Below are 17,745 nucleotides of genomic sequence, written 5' to 3' on the forward strand. Positions count from 1 at the left end.
TTTTCCACATATACTGTAGTAATAACAACCATGTTAAATTGTTGTATTCTCTGTGAAGCAAATGTCTTACAATTTCGATCAAACCAACCAAATGCAAACCAAAAAAAACTCTCAAAAGCTTCTGTGTGCACAAGTTAAATATTTAAACTGCTAATGGAAACACATCAGTGTTGCTTGGTTTTATTGGGCACAGACAACTAATCATCCAACATAGCAACCCTACCCTTTCCACAATGCTGGTGACACGGACACAGGTCTGCTAAAAACAGTATATCCTGTTTTAAATAAATAAATAAATAAAGTATTTAATTAATTAATTAATCGTCTAGCAAGAACCATCCATCCATCCATCCATTTTCTACCGCTTATCCGAGGTCGGGTCGCGGGGGCAGTAGCTTTAGCAGCGACGCCCAGACTTCGAGGCGTTCCCAGGCCAGCCGAAAGACATAGTCTCTCCAGCGTGTCCTGGGTCGTCCCCGGGGTCTCCTCCAGGTGGAACATGCCCGGAACACCTCACCAGGGAGGCGTCCAGGAGGCATTCGAATCAGATGCCCCAGCCAAACCGGTAAATTGAGAGCTTCGCCTTTCGGCTTAGCTCCTTCTTTACCACAACGGACCGATCCGCCTGTCGATCTCCCGTTCCATTCTTCTCTCACTCGTGAACAAGACCCCAAGATACTTTAACTCCTACACTTGGGGCAGGATCTCATCCCCGACCTGGAGAGGGAACACCACCCTTTTCCGACTGAGGACCATGGTCTAAGATTTGGAGGTGCTGATTCTCGTCCCAGCCGCTTCACACTCAGCTGCAAACTGCTCTAGTAAGAGTTGGAGATCACGGCTTGATGAAGCCAACAGAACCACATCATCTGCAAAAAGCAGAGATGCAATACTGAGGCCATCAAACCGGACCCCCTCTACGCCTTGGCTGCGCCTTGAAATTCTGTCCATAAACGTTATGAACAGAATCGGTGACAAAAGGCAGCCTTGGTGGAGTCCAACCCTCACTGGGAACGAGCCAGACTTATTGCCGGATATGCGGACCAAACTCTGATTCCGGTCGTATAGGGACCGAACAGCCCGTATCAGGGGGTTTGGTACCCCATACTCCCGAAGCACCCCCCACAGGATTCCCCGAGGGACATGGTTGAACGCCTTCTCCAAGTCCACAAAACACATGTAGACTGGTTGGGCGAGCTCCCATGCACCCTCGAGGACCCTGCCAAAGGTGTAGAGCTCCTCTCCAGCACCCCTGAGTAGACCTTACCAGGGAGGCTGAGGAGTGTGATCCCCCTGTAGTTGGAACACACACTCCGGTCCCCCTTCTTAAAAAGGGGGACCACCACCCCAGTTTGAGGTCCAGAGCCACTGTCCCCGATGTCCACGCGATGTTGCAGAGGCGTGTCAACCAGGATAGCCCTACAACATCCACAGCCTTGAGGAACTCCGGGCGAATCTCATCCACCCCAGGGGCTTTGCCACAGAGGAGCTATTTAACCACCTCGGTGACCTCAACCCCAGAGATGAGAGAGCCCGCCTCAGAGAATCCAGACTCTGCTTCCTCATGGGAAGGCGTGTCGGTGGAATTGAGGAGGTCTTCGAAGTATTGTCCCCACCAACTCAAAACGTCCCGAGTCGAGGTCAGCAGCGCCCCATCCCCACTATACACAGTGTTGGTGTCCACCAACGGGTTCGGGGATTGCCGCCACGACAGGGACCGACCACCTTACGGCCACAGCTCCGGTCGGCCGCCTCAGCAATGGAGGCGCGGAACATGGTCCACTCGGACTGGATGTCCCCCGCCTCCCCCGGAACATGAACAAAGTTCTGTCGGAGGTGGGAGTTGAAACTCCTTCTGACAGGGGATTTGGGCCGTTTGCGCCTGCCACGTCGGACCGGCATCTTCCCCCACCATCGGAGCCAACTCACAAGTCTGATGACACGACCACAAAGTCGATCATCAAATTGCGACCTAGGGTGTCCTGATGCCAAGTGCACGTGTGGACACCCTTATGCTTGAACATGGTGTTCGTTATGGACAATCCGTTATGAGCACAGAAGTCCAATAACAGAACACCGCTCGGGGTCTCATTGGGGGGGGGGTTCCTCCCAATCACCTCCATCCAGGTCTCACTGTCATTGCCCACGTGAGCATTGAAGTCCCCCAGCAGAACGATGGAGTCCCCAGCGGGAGCGCTCTCCAGCACCCCCTCCAAGGACTCCAAAAAGGGTGGGTACTCTGAACTGCTGTTTGGTGTATAGGCACAAACAACAGTCAGGACACGTCCCCCCACCCGAAGGCGGAGGGAGGCTCCCCTCTCGTCCCTGGGGTGAACCCCCACGTACAGGGGCCGAGCCGGGGGGCAATAAGTATACCCACACCTGCTCTGCGCCTCTCACCGTGGGCAACTCCAGAGTGGAAGAGAGTTCAAGCCCTCTCGAGAGGACTGGTACCAGAGCCCAAGCTGTGTGTGGAGGCGAGTCCAACTATATCTAGTCAGAACTTCTCAACCTCACACACAAGCTCAGGCTCCTTCCCTGCCAGAGAGGTGACATTCCACGTCCCTAGAGCCAGCTTCTGTAGCCGGGGATCGGATCGCCAAGGTCCCTGCCTTCGGCCACCGCCCAGCTCGCATTGCACCTGACCCATATGGCCCCTCCCACAGGTGGTGAGCCCACGGGAAGGGGGACCCACGTTACCCTTTTGAATGTTGCTTGCTTAAAGTTGTTTATTGACACTCCAGTTGAAGTTCACTGTAAAACTAAACACAAAAAAAACAATTACATCGATTGAATGTTCAAATAAATCATAGACTTTGTTTCAGTATTTTATTAATTTTTTTGTTCACAGAAATCGCTAGCTCGAAGCTAACGCACGATGAATGAAAAACACCATTGACAAGTTAACAAAAATTAGCATTGAACTTGCGGCACTTATATCTCTCAAAATAATATATATTGGCATACGATGCCGTTAAAAAGTATTGGCCCCCTTAAATTCTTATATTTTTTCATAGTTTCTCTACTTTAATGTGTAAGATCATCAAACAAATGTAAATATTAGACAGATATAACCCAGGTGAACTTATAATGTTTTTAAATGATTTCATTTATTAAGGAAAAAAAACTTTTCAAAGTTACCTGGCCCTGTGTGAAAAAGTATTGGCTCCCTAAACCGAATAACTGGTCGGGCAATCCTCAACAGCAACAACTGAAATCAAGTGTTTTCAATAATGGGTAATGAGTCTCACATCTCTGTGGAGATATTTTAGCCCACTCTTCTTCGCAGAATTTTTTTAATTCAGCAAAAATGGAGGGTTTTTGAGCATGAAATGCCTTTTTAAGGTCATGCCACTGCATTTCAATCAGATTCAAGTCTGGAGTTTGACTAGGCCACTCCAAAACCATTATTTTGTTTTTTTAAGGCATTCAGAAGTTGACTTGCTGGTGTGTTTTGGATCGTTATCCTGCTGCAGAACCCAAGTGCCCAACAGCTTGAGGTCACAAAATGATGGCTGAACATTCTCCTTAAGGATTTTCTGTTAAAGAGCAGGATTCACGATTCACACACACACATACACACACACACACGCACACACGCACACACAAACATGGCCAATCAGACGGATGGTCACCACCCTTCACTATGAATGGTTTAAGCAGGGGTGTCAAACTCATTTTAGTTCGTGGGCCACATTCACCCCAATTGTTTTGGTGCAAATAATTACAAGTAATTTCAGAAAATATTCACATTTATTCATTATTATATTTTTGCTAATTTTGTTGCAGTCTGAAATTTTAAACAAACATTTCAACAGTATTATGAATCGGTGAGCATGCACCATTCAGTTATGCATCCGCTGTATATGTATACATAAAGATTTTACTTGTGGCAGTGCATCGAAGAAGAGAGAAGGGGAAAGAAAAAAAAGGTTCCAACAAACCAACCTCATTTTAAGTGAAGCTTTTGACTGAAATGTTGTAATATTCAATGTCTTAAAACATTTCTACAGGAGGTATTTATTTTTACAGAATTGTAGTGTGAACATGGCACACCATTTTATTAGTGTGCTCCTGAAACTTAGCATAATTTGGCCTTCACAAGTGCATCAATGTCATTTAAGTGTTGTCAGTGCACCCTCCAGTGGACAAAATTAGCAACAAAAGTTACTTTTATTGAAAAATAGCAGTGAATGTGTTCTCCATTCCCACGAGCCGGTTCTGGCCCGCGAGCCGTATGTTTAATACCCCTGGTTTCGGGACTGGGTTTCATTTGTGTGCTTTCAAGTAGTTTCACGCCCACCCTCCAACACCACAATGGAGTACTAAGCCATAGCTCTGCGTCCTAAAATGCAGATTGATCGTACTTTGTGTCCCTGTTAATTTTTCCGACGCGGGACGCACATCAAACAAGATCCTTGCATACAGTAAACATCTAAAACAAGTGAAATCATATAGCTTCACCTTTCAATGTTAACATGAATACTGCAATGTTTCAAGGCTGTGACTGGAATAACAGGGGATAACTGCAATTAGTGCCAAGTAAAAAAAAGACATGATAATGATGGTATTGTCACTGGTTTAAGACAAATAAATTGGGATGAAACAAAGTTGAAGTTCTGGCAGGTTGCTTCCATGTCGTTAAATCCAATAGGACTACCGTGTAATTCTTCAATATGAAGCCTGAATAGCATCGTGATGGTTCGAATTTTACAAATGTATTTGTCTACCAATTAATAATTATTTTTAAAAGCGACTTGCCAAATCGGCACGGTGGACCACTGGTTAGAGCGTCAGCCTCACAGTTCTGAGGACCCGGGTTCAATCCCCGGCCCCGCCTGTGTGGAGTTTGCATGTTCTCCCCGTGCCTGCGTGGGTTTTCTCCGGGCACTCCGGTTTCCTCCCACATCCCAAAAACATGCATTAATTGGAGACTCTAAATTGCCCGTAGGCATGACTGTCAGTGCGAATGGTTGTTTGTTCCTATGTGCCCTGCGATTGGCTGGCAACCAGTTCAGGGTGTACCCCGCCTCCTGCCCAATGACAGCTGGGATAGGCTCCAGCACGCCCGCGACCCTAGTGAGGAGAAGCGGCTCAGAAAATGGATGGATGGATGGATGGACTTGCCAAATATTTATTGGGAAAATTTAAACATCCACTTCAATCAGTTTTAAAGCATCATCTAGCTTTAATCTTAGTCCCTATGTCCAGTGGATATACAGACCCTTTCCAAAAAAAATGTATATCATGGAAAAGTTTATTAATTTCCATAAATCCATTCAAAAATTTTAACTTTCATAGATTATAGATTCAGGGCCCATAATTTGAACAATTTCAAGTATTTATTTGTTCATTTGTAATTTAACATTAACATCCGTAAACTAATTAGATAATTGTAGGCTCGTTTCCTAATTAATACAAGATGTACTCGCGGATCACCTCTTGTCGCCGATGTTACGCATGGTACGCGGTTCCGGTGGGACCACAACCTCAACACGAAAATACAAAAGACCAATGCAACAAATACGACAGATCTAATCTGATCTGATGAGCAAAACATGTAGTTTAAACGTAAGAGTAGCAATAGTGGATGTCCGCTCCAGATGTGGGTATAGTAGCCAAATATTGTACTCAAGTAAGAGGACTGTTACTTAATAATGTGACGATAATGTGACTGCAGTAAAAGTAAAAATTAGCCTTCCAAAAAATTACTTGAGTATGAATAAAAAGTACACAGACAAATGATTACTCAAGTACTGATTAAATAGTGAGTAACTTCTGAATTATTCAATTATGATTTGCATACTTTTTTTCTTCTTTTTTGGAGTCAAGAAGCGATTGTGAGAGCAATAGGCGCCATAAATGATCGCCTCGATCAATTAATAGGTGTCCTCACAAATATCAGTGGTTCATTAAATACAATGGTTAACAAATAAATACTCAGTCCTTGCCTCAATTGCATTGTTGAAATCAAATGTTGCCGGGCATGAATTGTTCATCAGTGCTAATTATTCATGTCTCTCTGGTGTGCAGATTTATGAGAACAGTTTCCCAGCATCACCTCTAAGTGTCGCCAAAGTACCAAAAGCTGCAGAAACGCGCGTACGCCAGCCATGCAGTTGGTGTGAGGCATCGCACATTTCCACGGTCATGTCACTCTACATCTGACCTTTGCCGTGAAAAAGAACGGACGCCACGTTTTTGTGCACCTTTTGTACATGAGGCCCCAGGTCACTCCTACAGAAAACCTCAACATCTTAATTTCTGACACCTCCAGCTGTGCTTCCTGTTGTCTCTTCAGTGCCACTGTCTCTAATCCATACATCATGGCTGGCCTCACCACTGTCTTATTAACTTAGCTCTTCATCCTTGGAGAGACTCTTCGGTCACATAACACACCTGACACCTTCCACCCGTTCCAACCTGCTTGGACCCGTTTCTTCACTTCCTTACCACACTCACCATTGCTCTGGACTGTTGACTCCAATTATTTAAAGTCCTCCACCCTCACTATAGCTCTTCTCCCTGCAGCCTCACTCTTCCATCTGTGGTACTCTTTATAGGCATGAACAGTACTGTTGCTCGCAAATGCTCACTTCCGTCTGAGTCTAGTCTCCACTACACTTTCCCATAACTTAATTTTGCGGCTAATCAACTTTATTCCTCTGTACTTCCCACAGCTTTGCACATCACCCTTGTTCTTAAAAATGGGCATTGGCAGACTTTTCCTGCATTCCTCAGGGATTTTTTCATCCGCTCAAATTCTGTTGAACAACCTCCACAGGTATGTCATCACGATCAACTGCTTTTCAATTTTTCTTCCTGCTTTCTAACTTCCACCTTAGTAATAATTGTTACTTCCTGGTCCACCACACTTGCCTCTTCTACTCTTCTCTCTCATTTTCCTCATTCATCAACTCCTCAAAGTATTCTTTCCATCTATCCAGCACACTACTGGCACCAGTCAACACATTTCCATCTCCCTTCTTAATCACCCTAACCTGCTTCACATCCTTCCCATCTCTATCCCACTCTCTGGCCAACCTATATAGATCTTTTTCTCCTTCTTTAGTGTCCAACCTGGCATACATACATCATATGCCTTGTTTGGCCTTTGTCACCTCTACCTTTGCCCTACATCGCATCTCCATGTATTCCTTTCTGCTCTTCTCGGTCCTCTCAGTGTCCCACATCTTCTTAGCTAACCTCTTTCCTTGTATGATTTCCTGTACTTCGAGGTTCCACCACCAAGTCTCATTCTCCCCTTTCCTACCAGAAAATACACCATAGGTCAACCTATGTTGCTGCCTCTTCTGGAAGAAAGTGTTCACTATCCTTTTTGCAAAGACTACCACCATCTGTCCCTCCAAGTTCCATTTCTGCATGCCAAACTTACCCATCACTTTTTCATCAAACCTGTTTAACCAACATGTCCATTACAATCTGCACAAATCACGACTCTCTCTCTCTCTCTCTGTCTGGCATCCTCAGAACTACTTTGTCTCGCTAATTTCAGAATTTGTCTTTGACCTCTAGTTCACATCCTACCTGTGGGGCATAGCCACTAATCACATTATACATAAAACCATCAATTTCAAGTTTAGTCTCATCACTCGATCTGATACTCTTTTCACCTCCAAGACATTCTGAGCTTAGTCCCTTTAAAATATCCCCCACTCCATTTCTCTTCCCATCTACACCATGGTAAAATAATTTGAACACTGCTCCTAAACTTCTAGCCTTACTGCCGTTCCACCTGCTCTCCTGGACACACAATATATCAACCATTCTCTTAATCATCATGTCAAGCAACTCCGAACCTTTCCTGTCAAAGTTCCAACATTGAAAGACCCCACATTCAGTTCTAGGCTCTGTGCTTTCCTCTTCTCTTTCTGCCTAAGAACCCGCTTTCAACCTCTCCTTTGTCTTCGACCCACAGTAGCTCAATTTCCACAGGCGCCCTGTAGGCTAACGGCGCGTCACGACCGATCCGGTATGGAATTATTTTGATGAACGCTCATATATACCAAGATGGCCCCTACCCGTGTGGACGCCTCGGTTACGCGCTCTTTGGTATTGTTTTTGGTTTTGTGTTTTTCGTTCGTCTTTGGAGACATTACACGACTCACACAAGGGGAGACTTGCTAACCATCAAGGAGGCTACTCCGGACTTTCTTTCACCAACTTTCGCAAATCCGCTTAGTTTTTTCCCCTGAGTTACTCACCACAGCAGCGAACGCGGTCTTTGGTGCATGGAGACGGAGACGGCGCCACAGAGGAAGCGAGCCGGCATCCAGATGAAGCTCCGCAAGAGAGGATACAGATTGGCGTTTCCGACGATCCACCTCGCGAATCTACGCTCCCTACCCAACAAAATGGAGCTTCATCTTCTGATAAAGACCAGTAAAGACTTCGGCCGTTCCGCCGCCATGTGCTTTACGGAGACTTGGCTTTGTGAGGTTGTACCCGATGGCGCCGTCATGCACCCAAAGGTTGTGTCCTCTCTCTGCTGCTCTTCTCTCTCTCTACACGAACGACTGCACTTCAACGCACTTGGCTGTCAAACTCCTGAAGTTTGCAGATGACAGCACTGTCATCGGCCTCATCAAAGACTGTGACGAGTCTGCATATCGACAGGAAGTGGAGCGGCTGGAGCTGTGGTGTGGCCAACACAACCCAGAGCTGAACACACTCAAGACTGTAGAGATGATCGTGGACTTCAGGAGGCATCCTTCACCACAGCTGCCCCTCACGCTGTCCAGCTGCCTTGTGTCAACCGTAGAGACCTTCAAGTTCCTGGGAATTACAGTCTCTCAGGACCTGATGTTGGCGATCAACATCAACCCCGTCCTCAAAAAGGCCTAGTAGAGGATGTACTTCCTGCGGCATCTGAGAAAGCACAGCCTGCCACAGGAGCTGCTGAGGCAGTTCTACACAGCGGTCATCGAATCAGTCCTGTGTTATTCCATCACAGTCTGGTTTGGTGCTGCTACAAAAAGGACAAACTCCGACTGCAACGGACAATCAAAACTGCTGAAAAGATTGTCGGTACCCTCCTACCCACCCTTCAGGACCTACGCTGCCAGAACTAAGACAAGAGCGTGCAAAATCTCTCGGGCCCTTGTGCCTCCCATAGGGCCGCATTGTGCACACTTGTGCAACCACATTTCATTATTTTTACTTCCACTCTCAAAAATAAAAACATTTTAATTGTGTCATACAGATTTTTGGTCACATTAATGGTGGAAAATTTTGAAATGATTTGTCTTGGTCTCATTTTGTTTTTATACCACAAAGACCTGTCATTTGAACAGGGGTGTGGAGACTTTTTATATCTGCTGTACATTGTGACACACTAGAGATGAATTGTCTCACATCCCAAACTCCAGTGGAAACAGTTGTGGTTAGTCAAAGCTTGTCTGCAGATAAAAAGGTAAGATATATGGTCATGAATGAGCACGAGTTCTGCTTGCAATATATCAATTCATTTAAAGTGAGAGTCAAGTTTGAAATCGAATATATAATGGGAAATTAACTTTTGGGTAAATGGACTGCAGCAATATAGTGCTTTAGCGCTGTAGCTTTAGCTACATACGGTGCCCAAATCGCTTTTCAGAGCATCACAGTCACCCATTCATGCACACATTTATACACTAATGGGTTCCTGCTGCCATATAAGGCGCAGCCAGGCCGAGTGGGAGCAAATTAGGGTTCAATCAACAGCGTAGATTAGAAGCCAGGATTCAAATCGGCAACCCTTCAGTCACTTGACGATCCGCTCTAACCAATTGAGTCACAGTTGCCATTTTTTATTTCTTGCCTACAAATAACGACACCTCTGGAGTGCCTGTCCACCCATTCAGTGTGAATTACAGAACAAAGTACATTTTGTGAGCTGCCTATTTCCAAAACATCCGCTACTTTCAAGGAATGGCTGGCCTGTGCTCTCTGAAACACTGTGTCCGTTTTGCCTACCGCTCGGTGTCGTACCATGAAAATAAAAGCTTGTGTGATGTTTCAAAAAAGAGAGTGGGAGGAAGAGAGTTGTGGGTGTTGAACCCTTTCACTAGGAAAAGTGTGGAACACCAAATCCACCATGGGTGAGACGCCCTAATCAGGCCTCAACAAGTACCAATTCCCTAGCTCTGCCAAAAGTTGTCATGGTAACCAAAGCCATACTCTACATTGGCCCAGCAGAGGGTGGCGGGATGCACGGGAACTGTTTTAAATAGTTTCAATTTGTGTCCTTTAATTAATCTAAATATCCAGATATACTAGGTATGCATTATAAAAACACATTTCAAGTTTCAGCCTCATCACTCATACCCTCATACTCATAAGGAGTGTGCGTTCACTTCACTCACAACAATTTTCAACTCAAAGTCATGTGGGCTGAGGCCTTAAATTTATGGTTTAAGTCTCATGACAGCATCTGAAGCTACAGAAATACAGCCGCGTTGAATCCATGGCATATCCTGCATTTTTGTGAATGTTTTAATGAGTGAGGTCAGGGGGTGAGTAATACTCATTCCTCGTTTTTGTTCTTCTAATGAAATAATTTAGTGTTAAATAAAATATTTGAAACTTCTAGTTTATATCCTTATCTGTTGGAATGTCATTCTTTTAATTGTTTTATTTTGCAAGGATGTCTTCTTATTCATGCTTAGTATTTTCAGAATTCTCCAGCTTAACTTCCCATAGAATTTTACCAGAAATGTTCCAGCCATTTGCAACCCTAGATACCACTGTGGAACTATATCATTCTGTTCCCACAGAGCTAGCTTTAACATGATGTATAGCAGAGGCTAAACATTTCAAAGGCAGTTCATTCCACGCCAATCCCTAAAAATGTATTGTTTGTTTGACAAAAATGTTAACATGGTTAAGACCAGTAATACGTACCTGGTAAAACTCCCTCAGCCATGTTTTCTGTAGATTTTTAGGCTGCAAGGAGAAGAAACAAAGTGTTACATAAGTTGAAAATAATCTCACTATTCACACACTGACGTTAGTACGTAATTTTCTAATTAGGGTAAATGAACCAGGATCCAAAAAAAAGCCAAGGGCCAATCTGAAGAGTTTTTTTGCATTCCATATGTGTAGGACTTCTTTTGACAGGCAACAAAGATGTTGGTGCAAAGGGTGGGAAAGTAACGTAAGATATGCAGTTACTGACATCATTCATGGTCACTGCACAAGTTAAGCCATTAAGCTTCCTCCTGCCATCCATTTTACCTTATTTTGCTATGCCTGTATCATCATTCCGTCCCAACTCTTCTCCACTTTAAAAGGCTATTCTGAGAGCTGGACTTCATTTCCCCTGTGCTGCAGGAAAAGAGACAGGGCCCTGGGCCGTATACTGAACCATTTAAGGAGACATCTCCCTCTGTCGATAACTAGGTCTGATGAGCGGCAGTTGTGTATACGTGTGCGTGCGTGCGTGTGTGCATGGAGACATGTTCATGCTCTCTTGTTAACTATAATAGTTAAAGTAGTGGCCACATGCTTGGACTCAGTGGTGGAAGGTCTGGGTTAGAAAGACCTTCTTTTCTAGCCTAAACACTATTTGAAGCATGGACCTACATTCACAACCTCAATTATAATATTGGTTCCATGAAGTTGTACTAATTTATCCCCAACAGTCTATTCCAGGGGTGTCAAACTCATTTTTGTCGTGGGCCACATCGTAGTGATAGTTCCCCTTGGAGGGCTGTTATGACTGTGAACCCATATAAATGTATGATCGTCTCATATGACGACATATACACAACAAATTGTTGGATAACTAGTTTTGAAATCAGAAGCCAGTAAAACAATTATTATTATTATTCAATTTACTTTACTTACGCCTTGGTAACAAAAATGCTTGCAATAGCTTGACATCATTGATAGGATTGGGCATCGTTTGAATTGGAGCGATTCCGGTCCCGATCTCTGTTCCTCGTTTCGATTCCAGTTCCAAACGATTCTCGATTCAGATTCTTTTAGGGGGCTGGGTCAAAAAAGTTTGCATGGTTTAAATAAATGGTGTCCAAATTATGAAAATCTATTTTCTTAGCAGCCCGCAGCATAAACTAAAATGAACATTTGACTCGGGATTCTTTACAACCAGTAACAATATCAAACCTATGAAGTAAAAGGCAGTGTGTGTGGAACTAACGTATGTTTCAGCTAAAAGTTAAATATAGTATTGTTAAAATAGTTATTTGGGACCGTTTTATCAAGTCAAATGGTTTATATGTGCAAGTTTAAAATGACTTGCTGTTTTAAGCTTGTAGCCTTTTATTTTGAAGGGTACTCAGCATTTTGGCACAAAAAGTAACTGAATTTTGAAAATGAAAGTAATGGAACCAAATACTATAAAATGTTGATTCCTTTACATGCACACCAATGAGGCACAAGGTTAGTGTTTGTGATACGGTGAGATAACATTTATGTGAATTTTGTCCCAATTCATTGAGAGGTAAAGTTGCTAGTTTGAACTTTGGTGGAGTTTTAGCTCAATGTTAAGTTTTTTTTTTTCCTGTCATTGGCTCTTAACGTTGGTTTGAAGACTAAAATATACGCTAAAAACCGAATCTGGCTCCCGGGCCACCAGTTTGACACCTGTGCTCCATTGTCTTCATTTGGTAGTGTTTCTCTTGGCTGTACTGCTTCCAGTACTTGTATCTGGATGTTAAGATTTTTTTGTGCAATCAGATTTCAGCCTCGATGTACTACCATGTCAATCTAATCTTCCCAAATCCTTCAGAAATCAGAAGCTCTTCCAAATGTCACTATAAACTGTTATTAGCAATGGGACTGTTTCCTTTAACCAATCAGATTTCAAATTAGTGCTTTTAGGGCCAGCGAGCTAGCCCTAAACGCCGTCAGCAATTTTCTCTTCTCTGATTGGTTGGTCAGAGCAAAACTTGGTACAGCCAACTTCGACTAGCAAAACACGTCTGTAGCAATCTGCTCACGTTAATCCATTTACTAAACATCATCTCTGGCGAGTAAGATTTTTTCATTATTGTTTTTGTCATATTTTTTGCCATGGTGTTAGATAAATATTGAATCTAAACTGCTCCAGATGATTTACAGTACATAGCGCAGTAGGGGTTATGTACAGCAAAACAGGATGAAGCACTTCCTTCCGGTTCAGGTCAATGACAGAGCCCTATGGCAGGACACCGGGACAAAGCACCTGCACAAATATTAAATGTGTACAATGTCTGTTCATTTACACATGATGTCCAAGAGCTACCAAATATGACCATATCTGATGTTTGGGCTTTGTTCGTGTTCACATACTGTATATTATATCATATAAGAAAAATGGACTGGAGGCCTATATCATAGGCCTATAGTTCATGTATTTCTATTTTGCCTGAAGACGCTAAGCAAAATAGAAATCAATATTCTACCAAGTTCAGGTTCAAATCATCATGTCATCACCCTTTAGTTATTGTAATTATCACTGTGCACACAGGAAGTCCGCCAACCCAGGTACCAAATGCATGTCCAGCTCCAGCTAATGCCTTGTTCCAGTATATATCCCACCCATGATATTCCGATATCTTTCTGTGGTTTATCTTACTCCTCATAGAAATAAAGTAAGTCTTACTGATGATTATTTGCCAATGTCAACATACCAATGTGCTCAAGTAGTGGACCTACGTTAAAATTTTCTGACAGGATACATACTGTATTCTCTCCCAGATCCGAAGCAAAAACTAAATAATGCTTATGCTCATCTAAACAGAAAAGTAACGCAATAAGAGATGTTACACTTTATCCAAGAGGGCTTCTTCTTTTTTTACTGTTAGGTGAAGAGTCCCCAAATTTAACTACAGTAGGAGTCTGTTGTTCATGTTGTGTGGTAAGTGAGTGGCTTCCATAGGGATTTAGTCATTGATTGGCTAACTGATTTTTGGATAAAAGTTTGAAACCGCAGACAAACAAATTCAAGCATCTTATTCTGTATGAGAAGAAAATCTAAACAGGCATCTGATTGCATTGAAATGTATTGTCTGTCTTAGATATTAAAAGTAAATGGACAATAAACAATAGAAAACTGACTGATGCTTGATAGTTGTTGTCTTTAAAAATATTTATTATATAGAGGTAGTATTGAGAAGTATTGAGTACATGCTTCATGTCAAACTACACAGGATCAACCTGTCAAGCTATTGTATAATTGACTTAATTATTAGGATAACAACAGGATTTAGTTAGGGAATCCTTTTCCAAGAATCACTCAAAGACTGGAAGAAAAAAAAAGAGTTACAAAAACTGCAATCATGCAATCAAAAAGCTCAGCGGAATCTGTGAAGGCAAATGCCCCTGAAGTCGTAGAATATCGAATTATCCCTCTTTAGTCGCACAAACCTAATTTAAGTTGGCAAGTAAGCAACTATGAACATGAAACAAGACCTTAACTCATTAAACCAGAATGATAATTGTTTGTGTGTGTGTGTGTGTGTGTGTGTGCACGCGCGTGTGCGCACGTGTGTGTGTCTGCAGCCAGCCCATCAATAGGGTTTTCCATTGACTGTTAGCATTAAGATGGCGATTTCTAAAACAATCATATGTGTCTTGTATTTAAATGTACAATGTGTAATTCTTTTTGTTGCGCGTTTAGTTTAACAGTAAACTACCCCTGGGTTGTCATTAAACAGTTTAAAGCACGCTCAGGGAGGGCAGAGACTGTGTTTATGCGTAAGTGTCACGCACGCATACAGGCACACAAAAACACAGAATCTACGTGTCACTTATACCGGAATTAAAAAAATACCCCGAAAAGTTACATTGTTTAATATAAAATGAAGGTATTACTTTTCCATTTGGCAGGATCTTTGTACCTTTAGATTATTTTGTCACTTTGACCTTTAAAATGTCAGGAAATCAATAAAACTGATCTTTTTCATCAAATCTCGATCAGCTGAAAATCACGTGATCAACCCCGATTTTTGACCACATGGTCGGATCAGGAGACCTCTAATCGTGATGCGGATGATTTAAGATGTATCAAGATTCATCAAGAATTGCTAAATTGGATTGGATCCTGAGGTGGCGAGAGATTTCACCCCACCTCAATTGAAGTGTAAAACTAACACACGCACACAAACTGACCCTCTAGTTATGCGACAGCTATACAGGCATAAAAAAATATTGCTTAAAATTCTCCCTAATATGTTATTTTCAGGGGTACGGTATACCAAAGTATCTGGAGACGTGGCGTTTAGAGTCTGTTTGTGCGTGCATGCACCATCATCCAAGCGTCGGCCAGATCCGACAGCACATACTGTAGGTCTATATAAGGACATGAGCACTGGACCTTGTCATTAGTCATATGAACAGGAAGAGAGAAAGAGGGCAAAACTAAGACAGACAGAGTAATAGAAATGTTGAAATGGGAAAATGATCACCTGAATTACCACTTCTTTTCTTTCACTTGTAAAGTGCCTCTGACTATCATGCGGATGTAAGTCAGTGTTCATTCACTGTATGGTGCATGCAGATAACGTATTCGGTTGTTGATTACTGTTAGCAGCATCATATTTTAAGTAGAATTCCATTTCATTCTTCTTGGATAACCTCAGCTGTACAAATGTTTACAAACCCACAAATATTTCTGCAAATTCATAACGCACCTTGCTATAATCAAAAAGCAACTTAGAGGGTGACTTTAGTATGAGGGTATAAACCCACACTGCTGACAGTCTGAGAGTGCTAGAGCATCTGTGGAATATAGTATATGTAGTCAACATGGCATCAAGAACAGGAGAGAAAAGAAAAAAAAACGTATTGCAGCATGGCAAAAGATTCAATCCAGTACTTTCTAGCATGCTAAAATGTAGGCTGACCAAGCTATGGTGCGCTGTGATTCTATGCCAGAAAGGCCCAGAGGAAGCCCAGGAAGCAGCTTGGGGCCCAAGCCTTAGAGAGCAAGTCAGTGTAATAGAAAATGCATTGAGTGACACTTGTCCTTGAAGTTATATCTGTACCCATGGCACTTTGCACCAGCCACATCTTATCAGGAAGTAATTTGCAGTTAATTAGAGAGTGAGGCTATACAGCACAGGCAGAGAGGTAAAAATAAACCCATACAGTCCCAAGACTACACCTCCGCTTCCTCCTCTGGCGTCCAGAGTCACCTAGTTTTCTCCACCTCCTCTATCGCTCTCAACTCATGTTCCTAACTTAATGGCCTACTTAAAAACACAAAGTCTGGACCCAAAAGCTGTGCGATCTTTTTGTGAATTTACCAAATAACCCCAATTAAGCTGTAATAATAAGAGACTCAAGGAAATATGCAATCACAGACATGCAAACACAAAAGTCATGAAAAAGGTGACCAAAAAAAAAAAAAAACATTTAGGGGAGTCTGGGGGGATCCCCCGAGCCACCGCAGATATTTTTTCTTATTTTAACATAAATTAAGCAATCTGGAAGAGTCTAAAGAGTACTAAACTTAAATTCTTCATGCAGAAAAACTTATTTACACCTCTCGCCCGAAGATAGCTGGGATGGGCTCCAGCACGCCCGCGACGCTTGTGAGGAGAAGCGGTACCGAAAATGGATGGATGGATGGAAATAAATGAATAAATATAAAGGATTCCCCCATTCTGCATTACCTGAATGGAAGTTAAAACATGCACAAGGATCGCTCACAGTTTTGGTGTCGTGTGAGCAATGGCCTCAAAAGCCAACCACTAACAGTCTCTCTGATGCCTCAGCAAATTTTCGGGGACAACCTGGGTACGAGAATTGTTGCTTAGGGGTGACATGTTGAAGGATGCCTCCTTGAGATAGTTTTTTTTTTTTTAGCATACTGGCACAGAGAATGAGGGGAAAGACTTAAAACTTAAACCTCTTTGGCAAGGAGTTGGTGGAGGAAGACAAGGAAATTCTTCCCATTGTTCAGGTTTTTAAATGTTGCTTCCGTAGTTCAAAGCTGATGAGAACTACTTACACTAAGCCGTGGCCCAATGGTTAAGATCATCGCCTGCCACCGTGGGGAACCTAGGTTCAAAACCCAGACTGGACCATCCGCCAACATCCCCCGGACTCACGGCTGTGGTGTCCTTGAGCAAGACACTGATACCCCGAAATGCTCCCCGGGCGCTTCAGCTGCCCCCTGCTCCAGTGTGTTCCACTAACATGTGTATGTGTTCACTGTGATGGGTTAAATGCAGAGAACAAATTTCGTGTGCATGCATGCATGTTCATGACAATAAAAGATGATTCTTCTTCTTCTAACCACATAGCTGCGAACAGAGAGGGAAGAGTTGAAAAAAAGTGGAGTCAGTGGTCGCTATATTTGCAGCGTTTTCCAACCACGTTAACAACTATTTTGAAAAAAAATTGACTTGGGAGTTTAATTCCTGTGAAGAAAAAGACAAAATGACAAAAATCATTTCCACATTGTTCTCCTTGTATGACGAGGGAAATCACAGAGTCAGTTGCGCTGAACAATGCAAAAGACATGATGCTCATTTATACATTGCAAAAGCAGCAAGTTTTTTTTCATTACATACTTTCATTTTATAACTATGTCCCATTTCCTTCGACTGCCTTTCAAACGACAATAATATTGTGCTTTCATTTATAAAGACCTATAAACTCTTTAACTAAAAGATAAGACGGATTTTTGAAAAACGCATGCATTAAAACCATATGCATATAATAAACCAAGAAAAAAAGCTGAATGTAAGGTACAATAATTTATTTAAAAAGAAAAAAAAGGTAATGAACAATGGA

General features: G+C 42.7%; 1 protein-coding gene across 4 annotated transcripts in view; it reads right to left on the minus strand.

Annotated features, from left to right (window-relative positions):
• Positions 1 to 17,745, minus strand: part of LOC133485533 (inositol polyphosphate-5-phosphatase A-like) — a 211,900-nt gene that overhangs the window by 154,693 nt on the left and 39,462 nt on the right. For all 4 annotated transcript variants that reach the window (XM_061789372.1, XM_061789370.1, XM_061789371.1 and 1 more), the window contains one exon: positions 10,903 to 10,944. In XM_061789372.1, the coding sequence (XP_061645356.1) occupies positions 10,903 to 10,944 (42 nt within the window). The remainder of the gene's footprint in view (positions 1 to 10,902; positions 10,945 to 17,745) is intronic.

Source organism: Phyllopteryx taeniolatus, chromosome 11 (assembly GCF_024500385.1).
Source record: "Phyllopteryx taeniolatus isolate TA_2022b chromosome 11, UOR_Ptae_1.2, whole genome shotgun sequence".
Classification (NCBI taxonomy): domain Eukaryota; kingdom Metazoa; phylum Chordata; class Actinopteri; order Syngnathiformes; family Syngnathidae; genus Phyllopteryx; species Phyllopteryx taeniolatus.